The sequence below is a fragment of the Mauremys mutica genome, chromosome 3, assembly GCF_020497125.1.
Source record: "Mauremys mutica isolate MM-2020 ecotype Southern chromosome 3, ASM2049712v1, whole genome shotgun sequence".
NCBI lineage: Eukaryota > Metazoa > Chordata > Testudines > Geoemydidae > Mauremys > Mauremys mutica.
The window spans coordinates 99,047,334-99,072,007 of NC_059074.1; the positions used below are offsets into that span (position 1 = coordinate 99,047,334).

General features: G+C 41.4%; 1 protein-coding gene across 8 annotated transcripts in view; it reads left to right on the forward strand.

The window, feature by feature from the left end:
- Nucleotides 1-24,674, forward strand: part of L3MBTL3 (L3MBTL histone methyl-lysine binding protein 3) — a 153,301-nt gene that overhangs the window by 57,117 nt on the left and 71,510 nt on the right. For all 8 annotated transcript variants that reach the window (XM_045011477.1, XM_045011474.1, XM_045011475.1 and 5 more), the window contains 4 exons: nucleotides 534-638; nucleotides 1,894-2,029; nucleotides 12,144-12,235; nucleotides 14,027-14,178. In XM_045011477.1, the coding sequence (XP_044867412.1) occupies nucleotides 534-638; nucleotides 1,894-2,029; nucleotides 12,144-12,235; nucleotides 14,027-14,178 (485 nt within the window). The remainder of the gene's footprint in view (nucleotides 1-533; nucleotides 639-1,893; nucleotides 2,030-12,143; nucleotides 12,236-14,026; nucleotides 14,179-24,674) is intronic.

Sequence of the window (24,674 nt, forward strand, 5' to 3'; positions counted from 1 at the left end):
GGAATATTACCATGTGAGAGGCCATCTTTATATATGAAGGCTGTTCTGTATTTGCTTTGTGGCTCATCTTTGAGGGCCTGAGATGTAGAAACAAAAAGGCATTTCAGAGTATTTTATCTGATCATCCCATGAATGGTGATTGCCAAGAAGATGTCACTCTACAAAATAAATAGTTAACCTTACAGTACTGTATTTTTTTAATTAGAAAGTAATTTAAAAAGTTGATGGAACACAGCGTTTTCTACAGTTCTGAGGTGGCTTTCCTGGTAGCTCCTCCTACCAGATTTTTTCTGCATTTAAAAGTTTTTAATGACAGCACTATCAGCCAGTTTTTCCACAGCTCGCTAAGTTCTATTTTCCGTTATATGATTTTAAAAGCTTGAAATTTATCCAGATATACTTGAGACTTCATTTTGAGCAGATGCCTGCATAAGGATAAGTAATAACAATTGTGTTTTTGCACTACACAAGTGTTTTAATTTTCTTTGGAAGTATTTCTTTTGAAATATTGAAACTGTTTTTGTTCATTCCAGTATCAGTCCTTCCCATATGGCAAAAATGGATTCAAAGTAGGAATGAAACTGGAAGGAGTGGATCCTGAACACCAGTCAATGTACTGTATTCTCACTGTGGCTGAGGTAAGCACCAGGACTGTACCTGAATGAAGTGAGGCTGAGAATAGAAGTGTTTTAAGAAACAGTAAATACTATACTGGAACAGTGCTCTGTTTAGTGCTGTATTTAGCAGTAATAGTCAGTGACAGATTCTTCAGAGGAAGATGTAAACTATTGTTAGGCATTTAATTGCCTAATGCTATACCATGCGGAATATTTTTTCCTAATGAATATAATTTTATTAAATTGTACCAAAAATCATATTAAACACAATATCCAAATATCAAGGAACAATTACACATGTTCATGGATATGAATACATAATATTTTAGTGTTATGGTGATACATAAGTATCTGTATAATTCTGTAATTTTGGAGAAATCTACGGTATATTTAAAAGAGAAAATATAAAGAACATAAAGATGCATGAAAATTGATAGCCCTTAAATATATATATAACCAAGGGCTTAAGTCCTCTGTAGTAATCTGGACCTAAATTTTGTGGCAAAGTGCCCTGGGTTCTGTCAAATTCTAATGTGGCAAACTGAACATTCTTTCAGTTTGAGTTACATTTAAGTTATGGCAGGTTTGAGTAAATTAAATATGAAAAAGAATAGTGCAATGAGTACATGAATTCCTTTTTGTTGCTTATTTTGATACTAAATTTGATTTATTTTAAGCCACCCCTAAATTCTCAATTCTGGGGAAGCTGGATGCTTTTACAGCTGGTTATAGGATAGTAGTGGCATTTGGCACCCAGAAAAGTGTGGGAGATGGTATGGACATTTAGCACGTAGGAGACTTCAGCAGTGAAGAGGAGCTGCATCTCCTCTTTCCATCTCAGGCACTAAGGTGACTATTTTATTGAAGAATAGGGTCCTTTGGGATCTCCCCTTTCACATTTGCACTTCTTCTTACATAATGCCCCTCATTATCTCCTTGTTATAATGACCTATCCTCCAAAAGAGGTTGTCTAGACACACCTCTCGGGTTTCTGTTTTCTTTTAGCAGTATGTTAAGTGCCACTCATACTCTGAATGAATAATAATAATATTATTATTAGCACTTATACAGGGGTTTTCATCAGAGAGGTGCTCAGATCTGTTGCAGTCTTGCTTTTCGTTCCTCCCTTTATTAAACTGCATTATTTTTATATTATTGGCATGAACAAAAATAAAAAGTTGGCTGAATGCACAATGAATATATTTTAGTACAGAGACTATTATGCTCAAGTGTACTTTTACTAAGTTGTACACTTTTTGCAAACTGTTGTTTTTAGGTTTTAGGCTACAGAATACGCCTCCATTTTGATGAATACTTGGATTGTTATGACTTCTGGGTGAATGCTGATTCTTCAGACATTCATCCAGCTGGATGGTGCGAGAAAACAGGTCACAAACTTCACCCACCAAAAGGTATTGTCTAACTTTCAATTTAAAGATTTATCTTTCACACAGTTGCTACTGCTTTTTTGTTGAAATGTCTTTTGATTTGTATTCCAAATCACAATACAATAAGGGCAGTCCACCTGTTCATTTCTCTTTTGCTTCCATCTTACAACTGTAGATAATTAGCTTTGTGAGCTGATAGCTGTCATTGTGAAAAGGTGGAAGAAAGGTAAATGCAAAGCATTAATAGATCCTGTGGAGCCTGATGAAAGAACAAAGAGACAAAGGGAAGGAAAGACTCTGCTTTTGTGTAAAACTAAGAGAGAGACTAAAAAGCAAAATGATCAGAATAGTTATTCAAAGGGTACGATGATGGGAGGATGAAGAGACCAAACTAGCCCCAAAATAAAAGTGAAACACATATCTTTATTGCCTTGTACACTTTAAAGTGCTTGAACTTGTAAGCCCTTTAATAACTTACAATGGGTTGCCCAAAATGAGGGCTGAAGGCCAGCTATGTGTCCTTTAAATATGACCCACGGCTGGCCATTATTATTTTGTTATTTATAAATCACCATCAGTGTACATGGAGCTGTACAGACAAATAAAGATAGTGTCCCTGCCCCGAGGTGACAGATCTTGGTGGGGAAATAAAGGATAAGGGTATCAGGCTGCAAAATAACAACATGCAGTATTTTATCTGAGTGATGTGTACTGGTTGAAAATATGCCTTATTTATTTTGATTTTAAATATCTAACTATTTTAGTGTGGGAGGTGGAGTCTAGCCACGTATCCTCACGAGGCAGAATGCCTTCAGTCACTTTTCTGGTGCAGCCGTATTCCACACTGCCTTCAAACAATGCAACTTCTATGCTGTTTGGTTGTAATGTAACTCTGAACAGTTCGATTGTGTAGAATAGGTCATTTATTGAAACAATTTATAATATTGCCCAAAAACCATTCCTCCCTGCCGCTATCTTCTTGGAGTCGTGGCTTTCATGTGCTGAATGAATAGGTAGTTACATATCCAGTTGTTCAAATACTGCTGTTGTTATTCTGGCAGTATTCACTAGGTTTTGTACTCAGTGGTGAGGTTTTGTGAGCTTGTCCCGTATAAATCCCTGGTTTTGGAAGCTTATTCATTTCTTAGTCCTAAAATGCTGCTGGAGGAGAGCTGCTATATAAGATCTCATCCTCTGAGTCTTTTATTTTTCCAGAAAAGTCATAAAAGTCATTTGTGGGGAAAATTTTGTTCAGCTATTTTTTTGTTGGTTTTTATATTGATGTACCATGAAATGAGTTAGTTTGTTTTTTTTTAATTATTTTTGCACTGCTCTTAAGGCCTCATGTGGTGATTAAACCTGCTTTTAACTGAGGAAACTGCAGCCTGTCATTAACACCCCTCTGCATAACTACATCTATTAGAAGGGGTTCATCAACATACAGTGCAGTGTGGTTCTACTGTCCCAAAGCCATCCCAGCTCTTTGGAATACCAGGATTGTGCTACTGACTTCTCTCCAGGGCTAGCAAATACATTCTGGGCTCTTCCCTTGGGCTGGCTTGCTTCATTCTACCCTAGGATTGCTTCTCTTCCTTGTCATATGGTCCACTGGATCTCTTCTATTCCTGGCCAGATGAGTTCACTCCTTTCCAAATCTTCTCTTGAATAAGACTGTTAACTTATTCCCTGCCTTATCCTTAATTCTGATATGCTCTTACTTCCCTGTAAGAGTTTGCTCTACTTCACAGCAGTTGCTAGGCTGAGCTTATTCCAGTGCTGCTGTGGAGGGGGTAATTATTCCCCATTCACAAGGGAGTTGAGTGTGCTGCTTCAATAGCACTGATGGCCTCTGCTGGCTCTGGTAGCAAAGGAACATGACATGAAATTGAACCTGTACCATTTCATATGATGGTGTAGATGTAATGCATGTTTCTAAAGGAGTTGAGAAGGTTGTTACTGCGGTCGCATTGTAGGGTCTCTCTCATGTCAGTGACAGTAGCTCCCATAATACAAAAAAGTACTATAACCCCTTTCTGGAATATGAATAGACCCAGATAAAAGGCCCCCCCCTTTTTTTCCTGAGGCGAAAGAGATTTGCATGAGGCTTGATTATGGTCTCATTCACACTAGTTTTATCGCTGCATAATCCTGTTGACTTCAGTGGAGGTACTTCTGATTTATACTGGTGTGAGATCAGTTATGTCCACAGCCTTGGCTCAGTTTGAGTCAATGCTTTTGCTTACCTTAGAAAGGCTGGACTTTGTTTTTCTTTTTATGCCTTTCAGCTGGACTTCAGCTCCTGCAGCCACTTATAACCCTTCTGTGTAGGATTCCATCCAAATTTTAGAAAACCTACCTTAATGAAAGCATCTAACCTTGCAGACTTTGGCTGAACCTGGACAGCCCTAGTCCTAATGCTAGGACTTCCTGGGACTCAGGTGATCATAGTCATAGAGTTTAAGGCTGGGAGGTGGGTTCCTGTGGCCTGCTGTCTTTGTTGCCATGGAGATGGAAGGCACACTGCAAAGACTGACATAGACTGAGAATAAACTGTTCATTCCACTTTGTTAAAGGTACAAATATGCAGCAGCAGACATAAATAATAGCATACCCCTCACCCCAAAGCCCACTCTACCCGGCCCTCCTCTGTATCCCAGGCCACCAACACCAGCCAGCACCCGTACACTAAACCCAACAACTGAAATTAGACCAAAGTGTTACAGCCCCCGCAATGGCCGGGAAATTATTAAATAAGAGAGACCCAGATCATCCTGGCAATATAGCTATTCCCCGTCAGATGCCAAACATGGAAAAATCATTAAAAAAAACAAAAACACTTCTTTTTAATACATGCAGGAACTATCATAGAGATTCTTCCTACATCTGGCAGACCTTTGATTTTTGCAAAGGCCCTGATGACCTTGTAAAGACAGACATTTTTAATTTTACATTCCATCAGTAGTTCCACTGACTATTGTGGGACTACTCTCAGTGCACAGGGATAAGTATTTGTGTACGTCTTTTGAGTATCAGAGCCCAAGAAAGTAGAGTGAAAGAAACAGTCTGTTTTATAACATTTGTCTAGCCCAAGGATTCCAAAGTGTTCTTGTGATTTTTTTCCCCCCAGTGTTAAGCCTTTTCATCATAGGCGGCACACTAAGGCTTCTGGAGCCCATGCATATACTGTGAGAAGCTTTTCTGATTTCCGTTGTCATGTAAAATATGAAATTGCACATGAAAAAAGAATATTCAGGAATTTCTGATTATAAGAGGTAGAATTATAGTCGGGAGGGTTGACCAGTGAAGATGTTTCATTTTGTTCCAATAGTTCATCCACAACTTATTGTGTATTTTCCCAGTATTTCTGTAGTGCTACAAAATTCCAAAGTATATACAATATGCCACTGTTTTCCATGGTACACCACCAGTATTTATCTCTGATATGTGTTTCTGTTTTGGCATGTTGGGTTTTTGGTTTATTTTTGTCTTTTTGTCTTTTTGGAGTCCAGTAAAGATCATGAATCAAGAAGTAAGTGGACTATAACCCTATTTTGAAGTTTGATTAGATTATGGTAATGTTCTGTGTGTTAAGCTATTTGCTGAGACCACACAGACGTTAAAGGTTGTGCAGTATGTGGCATCTTGCTTAAGTACAATATTACACAGGTGTTGCATTATACCAATGCTCTAGGATCTGCACTGGCAGCCAGTATTTTTCCAGGTATAATTCAAAGTGTTGGGTTTATTGGATAATCAATAAGTAGTTTGGAACCTGGATAATTGCTTGTCTCTCTCTGTAATACTGCCAGTGGAGGAGCTTGAGCTGAACCAGGCTGATTTTAAAGGGATGGGGTGCTGCAAGCAGGGTATTCTCCAGGAAAAGTTTTGAACTCATGAATTCACTCCACCTTTGTGTACCACAGCCCTAACTTGTCAACATTTGGGCATGCTGCAAAGTCTGTCCTTTCTGCTGGGAGTTTAGGAATGAGTGAGCTTTGGGGTGAGGGTCTGGTGGTGGTCATGTCTGCTGCTGCATGTTTGTATCTTTAATGAAGTGGAATGAACAGTTTATTCTTAGTCCCCTCCATGTCAGACTTCACAGTGGGCCTTTCTGTCTCCATGGCAGCAAAGACAGCAGGCCACAGGAACCCAGCTCCCAGATATTGTGTGATGTTCAGTACTAACAGTTGAGAAGTAGGGCTGTCTGGAAAACAAGAATTCAGTTTTTCATTAAAAATTTCAGATGTTTGAAAAATTGTTTCGTTCCGACGTGGAATAAAACAGAGACCTTTCAAACAATTTTGTGCAAAATTAGTGAGTGAGACGTCCCCACCCCAGAGTAGCCAATAGCCCTGTAGTTAGGATACTGACCAGGAATGTGGGAGACCCAGGTTTAAGTTCCAGTTCTGCTGGTTTGGAGTAGGGATTTGAAGCCGGGTTTCCCACTTCTCAGGTGAGTGTCCTAATCATTGGCCTATTGGATATTCATGGGTATGTTCTGTCTCTGTGTCTCTCTCTCTCGTTTTGACCAGAAATTACATCCTGGAAATCTCAATGAATTGGCATTCTTCCGATGAAAAAGGTTTTGTCAAAAAAATCCCAACCAGGATTTCTTGGAGGTAACCCTGTTGAGCAGGCTTCAGTGAACCCAACTCATACCCACCGTGTGGGCGAAGTTCATGCCTAGAGTCTTTCTTTCTTAGGCTACAGAGAACCCAGCTCTCAGCTGGCGTGTGGGTGAGGTCCAGGCTGAGACAGTTGAGCAGGCCTATAGAAGATCCTTTAACTGAAACAGAGCAGAATCAGTGGAATGGCACTGAGAGTAAGATTCGGGTTTTTTTTGTTTTGTTTTCCCCCCAAACAACTCCTTCCTCCCGCACCTCTTCTCCAGACGTAGGTTGCAGAGCAAGTAGGAAAGTTTTGCTGGTGCTTCCTGAATTTCAGATGAAGGGAAGATTTCCCCATAGCAACCCGGAGGAAGAAATTCCTCCTCCCGGCCAGCGTTTAGGGGAAGATCTGTGAAGAATGTCTGACATGGAGAGAACTGAGAGGGAGAACTTTGGCTTACACCTGTGAATTTTCATTCTCAGATTCCCCAGGTCAGACAGGTCTGAACCTTCCTCAGAGGATTTCATTATGTCCAGGGTTATTTTTGTGGCTCACTTGTTAAGGAGTTTGAGAGGGAAAAGAGTTACCTCCAGGAAATCCCTAGATTTCATGTCAAGGCTCTGCTGCAAATGGTTTGAGTTGAATGGCACTTGTAAACATTTATGTCATTAGTACTTTACAGCTTTGGAAGCTATCATTCTGTAGATCTCTTCCTGAGTGGCAGCCATAAGTCCAGCCTCACAGCAAGATATGGTTGCTGCCAGTTGCCATGGAGGCAGGTGTACCATGATCACTGGAACTGGAGTCGGAGAGAGGGCAAATGTTCCCTGGAAGGGCTGTTATGGAGAGAACACCAAGAAAACAAGGAACATGGGGAGCTGGGCTGGAAGCAGTGTGGCTACATGGCACAGGGTTTAATTACGTTCAACTTATTTGACTTAACCTACATTCAGCTTCACTCGGTGCTAATGAAACATGGTGTCAGTGTCAGAGCTGTGAGTTCTCTGCAGAGCAGCAGTTCGCAGTGTGAGCCAGGGAACTCAGTCTGAAGCTCCCCAGAGCCCTGGATTTTGCAGATGCAAACCTAGCTCAGCAATGGACCCAGTGCAAGGAGTTGGAGCTGTGCACAGACCTGCAGGAGGACAAGAACAGCAGGAAAGTAAAACCGTTACGTTACCTTATTGGGGAAGAAGGCAGAGAGGTGTTTGCATCACTGTGAAGCTCACCACTGCCTACAGCCTCACAGCAGTCTTAGTAACTCTGGAGGCCTGTTGCCTCCCCAAAGCAGAACAAAATGAATAAAACCGGTTTTTTTGCTAGAGATCAATGCCAAGGGGAGGGGATAGACCCTGTGTTATTCACACTGGCTGCTACATGCAATTTTGAGGACTTGACAAGACTCCTTAATTTGGGACAGGATCGTCTGTGGCACTTGGGTCACCACCCATGGGAGCGGCAGCTCCAGGAAGGCAATCTCACATTAGACAGACGCTGAGACATGAGGCACGCACTGAAAATCTTAGGGAGGCACAACATGCCCAGAAGTACATGAAGTGAGACAACAGCAAAGTTGGGCAAGTGACCATGGTTCCATACTGATAGCTGCATTTACTGTAGGAGGCAGCGTGCTCGGGTAAAGAAGTATCCCACACTAGGACAGCATTGCAAGGATTGTGGTAAATTGAACTATTTTAGCAGTGTGTGCAAGAGCAGAAGCAGCTCTCAGAAAGATTGTCAGACTTGTACATGAAGGGGATGGCACATCAGATAACGGTGATGACTTATGATTCTGTCATTGAGTCAGAGAGAATATCAGGTTCAGGCTGTTGGGACAGGAAAGCAACAAGGGACAATACCAATCTCCTGTGAATGTAACAATGTTAAATGGGGAAAGCCTTGTGCAATTTCAGTTGGATAGCGGTACCTTCTGCAATGTGACTCCTCAGGGTGAACTGGAATTAACACACAATTACAAAAAGCAGTTGCAAGCCAGTAATGTACAGTGAGAGCATAATGCAGCCCAAAGGAAGATATGATCTCATAGTAACTAATGTGAAGAATAGCAGATGGTACCAACTAAAATTTGTGTTGGAGGATAGTAAGCACAGCAGCCTCTTCTTGGTGAATACAACCATATAACCCATGGACCTAGTCAGGGTGCAGCATCAGAATTTTATAGTTGCCATGCAGGAAGCAAAAATGGGAGTCCCACAGACAATGGAGATGATTTTAAAAGCACATGGGAATGTTTTTTCAAAGATGATGGGTGCATCAAAGGATGTGTGATTGAGTGGAAACTATGCGCTTATCATGAAAGAAATTACAGTGACACTGTGTAACTGAGTATGCAAAGAACTCAAAAGTCTGCAGAGCAGGGGTTTCAGAGCATCTGTAGAGGCCAGAATAGGGAAGATGCATCATGATCAGTGGAACTGGAGTCCGGGGGGCCCATGTTCCTTGGAGGGATTGTTATTGATGGGACACCAAGAACATAGGGAATGCAGGAAGTTAAGTTGGAACCAGGGTTTAACAGCGTTCCAGTTGTTCAGCTTAACCTGCATTCATCTTCACTCTTCGCAAATGAAACAGGAAACACCCATTTTGAAAACTGTCAGGCAGGGAAGGGCCTAACATGAAAATTCACAGCAAAGACAGAATTTCCCCTTTCTGATACTTTATTGTGAAAATTAAATTATGCAAAGGTGTAATGTTTGTGTTATAAAACAAAATAAACCAGTGTTACTAAGCCAACCTAAATGAAAACACCTTAGGTAACAGTGTTTTAAGATTGTTTCATATATGCTATCACCCTTTTTAAAGACTATATTAATATATGTGATATATTTGCAGATTTAAAATACATTTAGTAAATATTAGCCCTAATAATGATGTAATTTCAAACAAACTTGGTAATGAAATTTCAGCAAGAGATAATTAAAAACAAGAAAATTCACATAACAAAAATGTTCAAATAATCACTGAGGACTGAAAACAAACCTGTTTTTAAAGAAACAAAAAAACAAAAAACGTTTTAGAGTATTACAAGTATTATAATAATATATTGGAGTCTAGTTTTTAGTTAATGAGTTGGGCACTTTCTGGTAGTACTGATGTCAGTTGTGTGTGTATGTTGTCTGGAAAGTAATTAAGCCAGTGGCGTTATTTATTAAGCACTGTGGAATACCCACTATGGGCAAAATAAAGTCTTGTGTTTTTGTGGCCCCTCTGAGGGGTAATTTGGACAGCTGGTTTGCATATAGGAGTGCGCCTACTGCCCCTCTGCTTAATACAAGAGGCCCCCATGGACCCAGAGAAGGGGGTGTAGTTATATTTGTTTTTTGCAGTTAATTTAATTTTAGCTAATATTTACAATTAAGACTGTGAGGGGAGGGAAGGGGAGGTCTAAAAGGAAGAAGGGGCTGCTCAATAATTTTCTTACAGTGCTTCGCAAAATAAGAGGGTCTCAAAAGGTTAAACACAATTATTTTCTCCTTGTGTGGTAAATGATTGACAGTATTGTTGCCGGCACAAAGGCCCGAGGCGACAGCAACAGTGGTTCGTTGCCCGGAGTGCCTCGCTCCAATAGACACACCAGGGTGGAGAAGCAAAAAAAAGGTTTATTTGAGATCTCAAAGCACGGCACTTGGAGACAACAAGTCTCAAATCAAGCACACTCCATACAAGCAGCTCTCTCTCTTTATACATAATTTCAACTAAGCATCTTTATTACCCCCCACTGCCCAGCTCCCCCTTCCCCCCCCCTTCTCCCTCCCTTTTAGTTCCCATACAGCAAATACATTATAAAGTAGCAATTACTCTAAACAGGTTAAATCATACTTGGCAGAAAATACATCATCTCGTTAGTAACTTTTCTTGACCGGTCATTCTGTTTCACTCCCTTCAGCCAGGTGCAAGCAGGCTGTATAATTGCCTCCTGGTACTGATAACTAGTTGCCACACATTCCATTCTTTCCATCTGGCCTGTGGGGTTAATTAAAGTCTAAACATAGAAGCGGTTCGGGCAAGCAAGCCGGCCAAAGGCCTGATACAGGGAGGCCTTATTGGCACTGTCATGTTCCACCCTTCTGTTAACACTGGGCCATGCCTAGTGCCACCAACAGTATGGTTAAGCTTGGTTTATATATCTGTAACATCTATGCCGAGGGTAGTCAATATGAGGACTGCGAGCCAAATCCGGACCGCCAGATGCTTTTGGACAGACCCCAAAATCTTTATATTTGCTTATCATCATTATTATTTTTTTTAATTATTGTTTTTGAAGTCTGGACCTTGACTATACTTTGACCAAGAAACGTGGACCTTAACGGAAATAATTAACTACCCCTGACTTTTATGCAGTATCTTGAAATGGCTTTATACAACTATACAACAGGGAGACAAAGGAAGATATGTAACTATGCATACTAGTAATCTTTGTTGCCCCTTTTTTTAGTGACCAGGAATATGAATAGTTAGACTTTTCCCATGAATTTCATTATTTTCTGTTAAATTTTCTTCTAAAAGAAACTGAGTGAAAAAGGGGAAATTATACTAAGAAATGTTTGTTGAAACACAGAAGCAAAACAAAATAGCTGCATTCTTGAAAAAATGGTGGTTGTCCCTTCTGATAAACAGTGTTGAATGTTCATGTTCTGATAATTGATTGTTTCCTTAGAAGACTTTTCTTAGTATTGTTGTTTATTTGTAATACAGTAACAGCTATTGCCCTCAACCAAAACTCAGGCCTCATTGTACCAAAGTGTTATATATATATATATATATATATATACACACACACAGAGTAAGGGACAGTCCCAGTCCTAAAGAGCTTACGATACAAATAAACACTGCAGACAAAGTGTGGAAGAAAGGAGGTAGTATTATCTCTATTCTGCATATAGGGAATAGAAACACAGAGAAAGTTTACCTCAGGTCACCTGTAGGAGAACTAGGAATTGAACCCAAATCTCCTGAGTCCCAATCCAGAGCCCTGAGCCACAAGACCATCTTTCCTCCTATATGAAGATTGGGAACAGTCAAAACTTCAGTCTTGGAAAAAGATGAGAAGCTGATCAATTTCAGATCAGGAGGAAAAATAGACACGCAGGTCATCATAATATTTTGTTCAGATACTAAAACAAAAGCTGGTCTTTGTGATAAATAAGCTTAGCTAACTGGTAGCAGGGAAGGATTACTGATTCCTCTCTGAATTACCAGGTGCCAAATAAAAATAGAAATCATTGAAATCATCAGCGTTACCTTGGGATAAAACTGGCGTAATGTAGTAGAGAAACAGGCCCTAAATATTAATAGTTTTACCATAGAAGATACTTATAATTTAATGTTAAATTAAATGGTTTTAAATTCTTTAATTTTTTCCATTTGTGAAATTCTGGAATTGAATGATTTGGGACTAGATGAAAAATGAATTGCTGAAAAAATAATTGTATAGAAGATTATGGTTGCCATAATCAACCCTGTGTCTCATGCATATTTTCTTCTCTTTCACTTTTTTGTGGAAACCTTTTAGGATATGAAGAAGAGGAGTTTAACTGGCCCTCATATCTTAAAACATGTAAGGCTCAAGCTGCTCCTAAATCTTTGTTTGAAAACCAGAACACAGTAAGTATTCTTCATTTGCCGCTTCTTCATTGCTTCAGAAAGTTGCTAGCTGGTTCATTTGTATCATTTCAGTGACAGGAGATTCTGGAAATCCTGTAAATATTTTTTTCCTTAAGGTTTGATAAATGATTAATCTGTATTAAAATTCACTTCGGAAATCCACATGAATTAAATTTTGTGTGTGTATGTGTATGTGTATGTATATGTGTGTATATAAATTATGTTAAAAGAACTTTAAGGTTGCAAGGTCAAGCACTCAAAAGTTAGGGAATACTAGAAGTAAGGTTATCTGTTTAACCTTAATTAAGCCCCCATATGCATATGCATTATGCTTCAGTCCTTAATTATATGAATAAAAACTATTCTTTCCACAAGTCCTGTTCCTCATTCTGTGCACAGGATGAACGGTCCACCTTAAATCTGGTATTTCCTAACTTTTGAGTATTTGACTTTGCAATATTCACATTCTTTTTACATTTTTAAATGTATTTACTACGTTTTTAAAACTGAAAACACCCCAAAAATTTCATCATTTGAAATAATAATTTCTTATATAATGCTTTTTTATCAGTAGCTCTCAAACTGTTTTATAATCTCTCAATGTATTAATCCTTACAACACCCCTGTGAGGTAGGGAAAGCATTATTATCCACAGATAGGGAGCTGAGCCACAGAGAGGCTAAGTGACTTGCCCAGGGTCTCACAGGAAGTCTGTGGTGGAACAGGTAATTGAACCTGGGTCTTCACATCCTAAGCCAGTCCTCTAACCATTAGATGAGCCTTCCTCTACACCTAAACTAACAGAGTAGCTGGTAGCAGTGGAAGGCTGTTAGCATCTGTGTGGATCTGCCACTAGAGAGGGATGAGATACACGCAAAAAAGGAGTGTTGAGACTCAGGAATAATTAGTTAAATTCTAGGTTCTGTAAGGAGTGTGTCTAGTGGCTATAGACCCTTCTGCCTCTGTCACCCCAGCCTCTCCCTGTCCCCATCTGCTCCTAACCCATCCCACAAGCTGCTGCTATCCTCCAGATCCTGCCTGTCCCCTCCCATCACTGACTCACTCCTGCTCCCCTCCAAACCTTCCTTCCCCAGGCCCTTCCACTACATCCCCGTTCCCTTTTCTCTTCTCCTTGTCCCCTTCCAGTCTCTCCCTGCCCCTTTCTGCTCCTATCCCACCTCAGCTCCTGTCCGTCCCCCGCTGTTATCCACCCTGGCTGCTCTGCTCCTGGCCTCAGTTCTTTGCATATTTTTTCCATGAATCCTCCCTACATTTTATAAGATTTTTTTATACTTTTGTGGCACCACTGGATTTAAGCCTGCTTCTCTCCTTCTCAGACTAAGACTACTGACCAAAACATGGAATAACTTTTAATTGTTATTAGGCATAAGCAACAGTTTCTCTTGGCTGGTTTTTAACCTTCCTTTTATCCAACATTTTACCCAGTTTGTCCATCCTGCCTGTATCATGAATTGGCATCATACTATTTTTATCATTTTATGGGATTAGGAGAAAGCTGTCAGAGGTAGTGTCTGTCTAAACCAAAGTCTACAAATTTTGCAACATGCTCAGAAATTTTTGGTTCATAAACCATGATCTCAGAGTCTGTATGTTTGAGCATCTTTCATGTAAGCTAATTGGGCTGTTGCTGCATTGTTGGCCAGCTAATTGGTAAATTTTTAAATGATGGTAATTTTTTAAATGACAATGTATGTATTGGTTGTGGACTCTGGGGAGGTTTTGGGATGTAGAGTGTTATTTACCTTTAATTTAAACTTTCTGTTTGAGTAGACAGTTATTCCATCGGGATTTCGAGTGGGAATGAAGCTTGAAGCTGTAGACAAAAAAAATCCTACATTCATCTGTGTTGCTACGGTAACAGACATGGTGGACAATCGTTTCCTGGTTCATTTTGATAACTGGGATGAGAGCTATGACTATTGGTAGGATCTTTGTATTTGTTATATTTTAATAAGTCATATCAGAAATTTGTTAAGACAGTATCTTTCCCTGATACTTTTTGTACTCTGCATGTAGTCAGCACATCATCTTTTAGCAGATTTTTATAAATATATCTTCCAAACCATTTAAACATTTGTAGTAGATGTTAGGGGCCGGGTTATCAAATGTAGATGTTCAAGTTGCACATACACAACTTTCACAAGATTGTGGAAAAAGGGTATTGTAGTTGCATGTGGGAGTAAATCTGGTATAAGTAATTTCTCTTTTAATTTTGCAATGCATCTTCATGTTGGATTTTTTATTGGGAAATACGCACGTGGACATACCAATACCATCAGTGTTAGGCACACTGGTAGCCATGACTGAAACAGCAACTACATTTCATCAGGATGTTTCTAGGTCTGGCCCACATGCCCTACTAATAAAATCTGTTGAAGGGCATGATTGTCTCTTGATCTTACTGCATCACAGTTCTGTTGTGTAGTCAGAACGTCAGTCTTGTTCTTCTTTGAGTGCTTGCTCATATCAATTCCCGTTAGGTGTATGCGTGCACGGCTGTCGGAAACTTTTCCCTAGCAGCTACCCGTTGGGCCGGCTGTGGAGCCCCGTGGAGTGGCACCAATATGGTGCTCTATATACAACCCTGCTGGCCCAACCCCCCTCCAGCTCCTTCTTACCGCCAGTGACGGTTGTTGGAACTGTGGTCTCTTGCTCGCAAATGCTCCACTAATCCCTAGCTCTTCTGCTTATCTTTGTCTATAGTTACCCATTGTTAGTTAATTGTTCTCTACTAGTTGTTAATTGTAGTCTTAGTGGTTGGGGGTTTTCCCGTTAACAAGTGCCTCGCTGGGCTCCGGGGCATGCCATCCCAGGGCTTCAAACCCTGTAGCTCCTGCACCAAGCCTATTCCCATGGGCGACCCACACGACTCCTGTCTCCAGTGTCTGGGAGAAGCCCATCAGGTAGATAAATGCAAGATATGCAAGGCCTTCAAGCCTTGCACCAGAAAAGAGAGAGACATTCATTTAAAACAACTCCTCATGGAGTCTTCCCTCTGTCCAAAACAGGATCTGGCCCCAAGCGCCTCGGTGCGGAGCGCTTCTCCAGCGGTGCCGTCTGTGGCACCAAAAAAGGACTCGACATGCCCTCCCAGGGGTCTCGGTGGTCTCCCGGAGCCCAGAAGTGTTCCCCTTGGCACCGCTCCCACTCGCCGGCTGCCCTCAAGAAGCAGTCCAAGGACAAGTCTCCACAGTGGCCTGATTCAGAAACCGCAACCTCGGCAGGGCATGCTGCGGAGCATGGGCCTACGGCCGACAAACCCTCTGGTCGGACTTAACCTCCACGGGCCCCTGTCTCCCCCAGGAAGCCATGTGCTCCTGGACTCCCCGCGGCTGCAGGTGGAGGAGGTCACACTACCCTCCACACCGGGCACTTTTGAGGCCACTAGGGGGCTTATCGAAATGATGGTGCCCAAGTTTCCAGCCTCGAGGCCTCCGTTACCCCGAGGCCCAGTACCTTCGAGAGGCAAACTGGCCATGTTCGGGCCATCTGCCCCTCGACCAGGATCTCCGCGTTGCTCAAAGTCTTGATGCCGCTGTGAGTCCCAGGGCTGCTCTGAGTCCTGGCACCGTACACATACCCTGCACTGGTCTGACTCGCGGCACCGGTCTCACAGCCCCCACCCTTGGAGCTGTTCTCACTCGAGGTGGTCGTCAGCTGATAGGTTGTGATCTCACTCAAGGTCCAGATCCCAGTCTGTGACCTTGCGGCACCGCTCGCATCAGCCTCGGACTGAGCTCCCCAGTCGTCGCTCGACGGACCAGCACTGCTCTACGCACCGGTACTGCTCTACGTCACATCACGGAACCCCATCTTGGCACCTCTCCCCAGCGCGGCACCTGTCCTGTTTGCAGCACCATTCCAGGTCCTAGTGCTCCCCCACCATCCCGTTTGGGATCTCGCCTCCCTGAGGTAACCATCAGCCGCCTGCCTTGGGATCCCTTGCAAAACCCAGATCTAACCCCATCCCTGGTGGAGGCTGCACTCGGGACTCGGGAGGAGCCGGTCCCGGAGGATCCAGAGGCCGCCACGGAACCAGTCCTGTCGGTGATGTCTTCCTTGTCCTCTCCTGACGAGGTGGTGGCAGATACCTCCACGTCTGGTCTACCACCCATGGACTACAGGGCCCTGCAGGAACTCCTCCAAAGGGTGGCCCTAAATATGAACCTCCAGGTGGAGGAGGTGGTGGAGGACAAGGACCCGGTGGTGGACATTCTGGCACCAGAGGGTTCCTCTAGGGTGGCCGTACCCATGCTAAAGACTATCCAGGCTATCGCCAAAACCATTTGGCATACGTCTGCCTCCATTCCCCCTATGGCCAAAGGGGCTGAACGGAAGTAATTTGTCCCTGCTAAAGGGTATGAATAACTTTTCACTCACCTCCTCCCTCCATGTTCCTTTGTTGTGAAGGCGGTGAACGAAAAATTGAGGCAGGGTCAGCAGGGGCGTGCGCCCAAATCAAGAGACGCTAAGCACCTTGATTTGTTTGGGAGAAAGGTTTATTCAACTAGCTCGTGATCCTGAGCGGGCACAGTTATAACTCATGGTCTATGGTTCAAAAGTTCAAAGAGCTTCTCCTGTCCGAGTCAAGGGCTGAACTGGAGGCCATCGCTGAGGAGGGCAGAATTGTAGCCCGGACCTCCCTTCAAGGTTCTTTGGATGCCGCGGACTCGGCAGCACGTACCCTGACATCAGGTGTCGCGATGAGATGCAATGCCTGGCTCCAATCCTCGGGTCTCCCCGCGGAATTTCAGCAAACAATTCAGGACCACCTGTTCGACAGCCAGGGTGTGTTTGCTGAGCAGACAAACTCTAGGTTGCATAGCCTGAAGGACTCCGTAACACCATGAAGTCCCTTGGCACGCATACCCCGGCAACCCAAAGGAAGCCTTTCAAACCACAGACCACCCAACAGCGGTCTTTCCCCGCTAGGCCCAGGCAGGACTTCTCCCACAGGAGGAATAGATCTAATCAGCGTAGGCCATCGTGCCCGCCCACAGGGCCAGGGACAGTCCAAGCTCCCTCTGGGACCTAAGCTCCCCCTTTTAAGGTGCGCATGAGGTCAGATTACTAGTCCACAACCCTTCCTGAACCGACTATCCCACTTCTTCTGTGCACGGTCCCTTATTACATCGGACCGATGGGTGGGCCGCACAGTAGAGGTGGGATATTCTATCCACTTCTGCTCCTTCCCACCCTTCCATCCCCCTTGCCCGTCTCTCTTCTCTCATGAGCAACTTCTCATCCAGGAGGTTCAAACCCTCCTCGCTCTAAGAGCAGTGGAGGGAGGTGCCCCAGGAGCTCAAAGGCAAGGGTTTCTACTCCAATTACTTCCTTGTCCCCAAAGCAAAGGGAGGCCTGAGGCCAATTCTGGACCTAAGGGAACTCAACAAGTTCATCATCAGCCTGAAGTTCCACATGGTCTCCTTGAGCACAACCATTCCCTCTCTGGATCCGGGAGATTGGTACGCCGCCCTCAATATGAAGAACGCCTATTTTCACATATCTATCACTGCGTCTCATAGACGGTTTCTCCGCTTCGTGGTGAACAAAGTACATTATCAATTCACGGCTTTCCCATTCAGCCTATGCACAGCTCCCCGTGTCTTCACCAAATGTATGGCAGTTGTGGCAGCCTTCGTTCGCTGCCATCACATGCATGTCTACCCTTACCTGGATGACTGGCTCCTCCAAGGCCGCTCTGGTCAGAAGGTAGAATTGCAGGTGCAAATGGGCAGACACAATAGAACGCCTAGGCATCATTCTCAGCGTCCACAAATCTGTTCTCACCCCGACTCGGAGAATAGAGTTCATCAGGGCAGTCTTAATGCCAATCAAGCGAGAGCGTTCCTCCTGGAGGCGCGGCGTCTGGCCCTCTTGCAGATAATCAGCAGCCTTTGCAGTTTTCCCACCAGCATGGTGAGACAGTGCCTCAGGCTGCGGGGCCACATGGCGTCCTCCCCCTATGTGGTGCATCATGCCAGATTGTGACTCAGGCCTCGGCAAGCGTGGCTCGTGTCCATGTATCGCCCGGGCCGCAACAGTCTGGACATGGTGCTGACCGTTCCAGTAAGTTTCAGATAACTTTCAAACTTTTGGAAGCTTGTCTGGAAAAAAACACTCATCACTCATTTTACTTTACTTTATAAAAACAGTTTTATATGTTTCATCCTACTTCTTTGTATAGCTTGCTGATCAAGATGTAGATGTAGGAAAAGCAAATAAGAATGTTGTAAACTAAAACTGAACTGCATAACAACATTGTATGTCACACTGATAATAAAATTACAGTTAGTACATCCAATGAATAATGCAGAATTTTCACACATGCTCATACTCCAGACCCCCAACATACCTCCACACATTAAAGTTCTGCCTAGCAAAAATTTAAAAAATCAGGGAAACAAGTTACTGAAATATTCTGTGTCTTAATATTGCTAGCGGTAGCTCCAGTCCTCAACTTTGTTTTTGCCAGTTTCTCAATATAAAATGTTAGTTGTGGTTAAGGATTGATAAATAATATTAATAATAATATTAATAAGAAGTAAAAATAAGGAATTGTTGGTTACTTAAAAATAAATGGCAAAAAAGATTGTGTGTTTGAGGTATTTGGATACGATGGTGGTGGGTGCAGAACCCATATAGAAAAGAATACATTAAAATACTTACTGTGCACCCATGGAGGTTGTGATTTGTAGCTGCTGATGCCAAACATGAACTGGAGGAGAATGAATTTACTGAAACAGTGGCAAGCAAGTATTTGGGTCAGACAGAGGTAGGCAAAGCACTTAAGTAATCATGGGTTACATCCACAGGTAATATGACGTATGGAATTAGGGTTCAAATAATAGAAGGCTTAGTGATTTATTTTTGTAAAGTCTAAAAAATTTCTTTCCTCTCTTGGATAAATGAAAAACAGCTGAATGTAATTTTACCAAACTCAACAGCAGAAGAAAAAATATCAGCTCTAAAATTGTATTTTATAAGCTTAACTTTCAGCCCATATATAATTTTTTCTGAATATTTTCTGAACGTACATTAATAGCTTAAAATGAAAGAGTCTCAGCTAGAATTAGTGTCACTACAATAGCACTGTAACACATTATGATAATACTTTAAATGGCCTATAAATCCCATTAAATAATTCATTGGCATTAGTTTTTAGGAGGAAGAAAAGTGAACAAAATAGCCAGAGTAATATTTATATTCAGGAAAGTAAAATTTGCTCTGCATTCTGCAAACCTATCCATTTTCCTCCCTTCTTATCTAGAAATGACAGAACATTTGTTATTTTTATGAGAACAGTAGGTGCCAGGGGTAAACTTTATCATGTCAGGATAAAGCAGCTGTAATTTTTCACTTCTGCAGCTGTATTCTTCATACTTTAAGAAATAGCAAAATAGCTTTTCTGTATTTGAAAAAGAATTCTGATTAATGAATGCAATATTCACAACTAATGCAGCCACATAATGATTAGGCTTAAATATTTTTAAAAGTTTACATGAGAGTAACAACAATCCAAGAATAGTGAGTATTTTAATGATTCAAATAACAGTTTCCCAAGTTGCAACCAGGGCTCATTGCTGTTAAGCAACTGCTGTTGGTGATCCAGTACTCTTTTTTTTTTTTTTTTTTGAATCAGTACTGAGTCAATGCCCCAGCCCTGACATGGAACATCTCTTGGGTGTGACACAAAACCAAAGTCATAAATGTGATGTAAGAGTGTTCTACCAAATGCACTAACACTGAAAGATGTCCATATGTTATCTTTAGGGCAACCAATCAATGCATATTCCTGACATTTTTGGGAGTCTGTTTCTAACATTCAGTTTGGAGATGAAAGCCACATTGTAATGATATCTGGTCATTTGCGGTTTTTGTTTTTGTTTTTTAAACCAGGCTTTGGGCCTGTAAGGCAGACAGCTGTGACTCATGGGGGTGGTGGTGGTAAGAGGAAAAGGGAAAAGTTTTGAATATCCTGAATGGCTCAATAGAAGTGTTCCTAATCTACTGTGTGCTTCTGGTGATCAGCAATGAAAGGCTGGGAAGGGATGTGATTCATGAGAATTTTGTTCTCTTACAGAGTAGTCAGTAGAAGGAAAAAGTTAGAAAACAGGTGTGATTTAAAGCTGTCATCCTTAACTAATCATCTACTTTCCTGTGGATGGAATTTTCAAACGTTGTTATGTTGGCCTAACTGCTTTCGTTGAAGTTAGTGGCGAAACTGAATGTGTAATCTAAAACTTGAGGATGTTTCCTGGTTGAACAGTCTTAGGGTTAGGATTTGTTATATATTGGTATGTTTGTTTTATGAAGACTAATAATAAAAATGGCTGTGAGTTCCTGCTGGAACCTGGAGGCAGGCACTGGAGATAGATAATGTTACAGCTTTTTAGACCAGCCACAAAGAGCACTCATTTCCCAGTGTGAGGCTCGAGGCCCCACTGAGCCATTCTGTTTGGCTGCCTTGTGCAGACCAATTGACTCATGGAACGTCTGCACAGCCACTACAACTCTGCTGCCTCCTCCTCTGCCCCCTCATTGCATCTCTAGCAACAAAGAAAGCCAGAATGTAGATTTAGATTGTTCGACTGTCTAATTCCTGTTTCCTATCCTGAATGAGCTATTTGAGTGTTGGGAGCAGAATGAACACTTGGAATGGCCCTATGCAAAAGGCTCACATCCACACACTCTACACCATCTGTTACTATTTTGTTTGGTACCCAATGGGACATACCCCTTTAAAAATGGCTCTGCCTGACTTATGATCTACTTCTGAGCTCTTCTGAGATGATCAAGTCTGCTCCATCATTGCTCGAAAAGGAGTAACTTTTTTTGAGGGGAGCACATTGGATTAAAAAGACCAAAGAATAATATAGATACAGTAAATGCTTTTAATTACCTGGAGCATTACCAGTTTTGAACATGTTTGGTATTAATATAATATTTATGGTGAAATGCTCACAATGAAGCACTAGATGGGGCTATAAGTTGGCTTCTTTTTTGTGCGTAGCTGACTTGGCTACTGTATATCAATATGGTAGTGTCAGAGAAGTACAAATAGCCATTCTGACAGTGTAGTTCTATTTGCTAATTATAATGCACTGTTATGGGTGTTTATAGAAATTCCAATGTTTAACAAAATTATATCTGCTCTAGATACAATAGTATCTAAATTTAATATTAATATGTCTGGCGCAAATCCTAAATATCAAAATAAAAATTTATCCTGTGGGGAAATTGGCAGTTAATTCAGAACAGCAAAAATAATGTAACACAGTTTGCATATTTTGAAAAAATGGGTCAGTTATAAAATAACAGTGCTATCCATACCTCCCAGTGAAGACACATTTTTATTTAATATTTTTTTCTGGAAAGAATTAACAATCATTTCGTTTCTGTCTCTTACAATCTGAATTTAATTATTGAGCTGTGGATATGCAACAGTGAAATGCAGGACAAAAATCAAAGGGAAAATGAATATGAATGATAGAAAAAATAATATTTCTTCCTCCAGAGTTGTGACTGTAGTGCCCTGTTCTTGAGGATGCGCATGACCTGTTGTCATGAGCACATCTTCGCTTGCCCCCATATGGAAAGTTTGGACATCTCCATGTTCCCTTGTGGATCCAGATGTTTGAAAATAGTCTATAAAGGGATTCACAGTCCCAACCACCTTCAGCTCTTTCTTTAGCATGATAAATTGCTGGCAATGAAAACACCTTTCCATTTATTTACTTTTTTGTTCTGTTTAGCCACATTTTAAAATTTAGATTTTATAAAAATAAGAAACAACATTGTAGTTTGTTCTGTGTTCTTGTTGTTCAATTATAGATCCAATTGGCTTTCAGTGATGGTTTTTGGCTCTTGTTAGTGGCTTCTTGGCTCAACATTATTTGCTGTAGGAGGGGGTATCCAGGTGCCTTTTTGGTTATGAACACTGGGACTGGCACTAGCAAAGAGACAGGTTTTACATGATATGATTGGTATGTCCTTTATAATCTTGTTCTGAACTTTAGGATCCATTATTTGGGCGTGTATGTGCCACAACTGCACTGCCTTACGAAAGATCCCATGCTTGCCACACTACAGTTCAAAAGATAGTGGATTTGTAGAGGCAGTGTACTCAATCTCAAATTACTAGTTACTAACCTTCCCATTGCTTTTGCATAATGCTTCTGGATTAAGTGTTTTACAAAGCTGAGAGATTGCGGGGAAAAATTTCCTGGGTCAGATTGGCTGTGACTTGGGGTTTTTTTTTGCCTTCCTCTGAAGTTGTGGTTGAGGGTCACTTCTCAGGATAATCTCTGTATATCTCACTTAGCCACTGCGAGGGCCTGAGGCACTGGTGCACCTCGGTTCCTCCTGTTCTGTGCCTGTGGCACTCAATAGTCTACTCTCTTGTGGGCTGTAATCCTTGGTCTAATTTTGGGTGGAGAGTTTAGTGTGTTGGGTGGTATTGGTTGGCCTGTGATTTACAGGAGGTCAGAGTAGATAATCTGGTGGTCTCTTTTGGCCTTAAACTCTAAATGACTGGCCTGAGTTACAACATTTAGAATAGAATCTAGCATTCTTGACTTCAAGTTATGTGCTTAGTCTACTAGACCACAGCCGTCTGTCTAGAAGAGAGAGGATTATTTATGAAAGAATGCTCTTTGTCCTACTTAAGATAAAAGTTGGCCATTTTATTTGTCTATATTTCTCATTTTTTAAAATGACAGTAAGGTGCTCAGAGGCAATAGTAATAGGATACTTTAAAAATTGACCATTTTTCTCACACTTGTTTTACTCTCATCACACAGTGATAAAGGGACTGTGTCTAGGTATCAGAAGTGACTTAGATGCTTAGGAGTCTTTTGAAAGTGGAAAGTGAAAGCTCTTAAGTAACTTATGTGCTTTTGAATATTTTACTCCAAAGCTCTTCAGGCAGCATCAATGCAGTGAGTCCAATGAGGTAATGGCTCAGTCTACGCAAACCCCCCTGCCCCAGCCCCTTGATGGATTTGGGGGAAAGAGTACACCTCTACCCTGATATAACGCTGTCCTCGGGAGCCAAAAAATCTTACCGTGTTATAGGTGAAACCGCATTATATTGAACTTGCTTTGATCTGCCGGAGTGTGCAGCCCCGCCTGCCGGAGCGCTGCTTTACCACATTATATCTGAATTCGTGTTATATCGGGTCATGTTATATCGGGGTAGAGGTGTACCTGTTAGTCCTTCTGTTCTTTGCTTCTCTCCTCTCTGAAGTTTCTGTAGAGAGAAGGGAAGAGTGTGTGTGTGAAAGAGAGAGAGTGAAAGAGAGAGATGCATTTGAAAGAGACATATCTCAGCCTTTCTTTGATCTGCTTCAGGCAGAGCTTTTCTGATTCAGGTGTAAAAGACCAACTAACTGAGATAGAATGTGAACCTTTGGGAACTTCACAACCCTAAAACGTGTTGACACAAAAGTACCATATTTTCAAAATAAAAAAAAAAGGCAATTTAAAGTGGAATAAATAAAGTGCTGTATAAATAATAAACTTAAATACATAAAACATATTTGTGCATTTTTTGTAAAGGACAAAATGTTTATACACTTGATATCGATTGCATCCTTTGCTGTTGTCATAAAGCCTTTGTTTCTAGAGAGTATTTTTTCCTCTAGGGCTTGATATATTTGACCTTAGCATAGAGAAATACTGGTGCAGCTGTTCATTTTTATTTTGTGTTTAAAAAAAAAAAATTTACCCTAGAAAGGTATTTCAGCATTAAGTCTGAAATCTATAAGTAGAAGTCTGGAACAGTATTTGCTGTGTGATGACAGTTATGAGACACCCTGCTTGCATTTCTATTATTTAACGCACACAATTAAATACACCTACACTAGACTTCATCTGTTTGTCATGTAAAATCACTTTTAAAACATCAGTGTACTTTAAGGTCTTTTCTTTAAATTCTGAATATGAAAATATTTCTTTACTTTTACTTTATGTAGCACAAGCTCAAAGTCAATCATAATATAGTAAATGGTTCAGTCCTGTGTTTTTTTTGTGTGCTCAGTTCCCCCATTGAAATCAATAAGTGGTTTCTGTGCGGAGGAAATGAGGAATTAGGCAATATGGTAAGAGATCTGACATATTTAGACATCAGGGTTTGGTAACCTGATATACCTTCAACTCATGCAGAAATCCTCCTCCCTATGATAATAACAGTGAAACCCCTCTGTGTTCCATAGGAGATAAGAATGTTGGATATTATAGAATAACAAATTGATTTTTTTTCTTAACTTGCTGTGTGTGTGTGTGTGTGTGTGTGTGTGTGTGTGTGTGTGTGAAATATTAACCCTTAGGATGCTGGCACTTTCCAGACTTCCTAACCAAGTGAAGGAAAATAGATATTATCATATAGACCCCAACCTTGCAATATGATCCACATGGG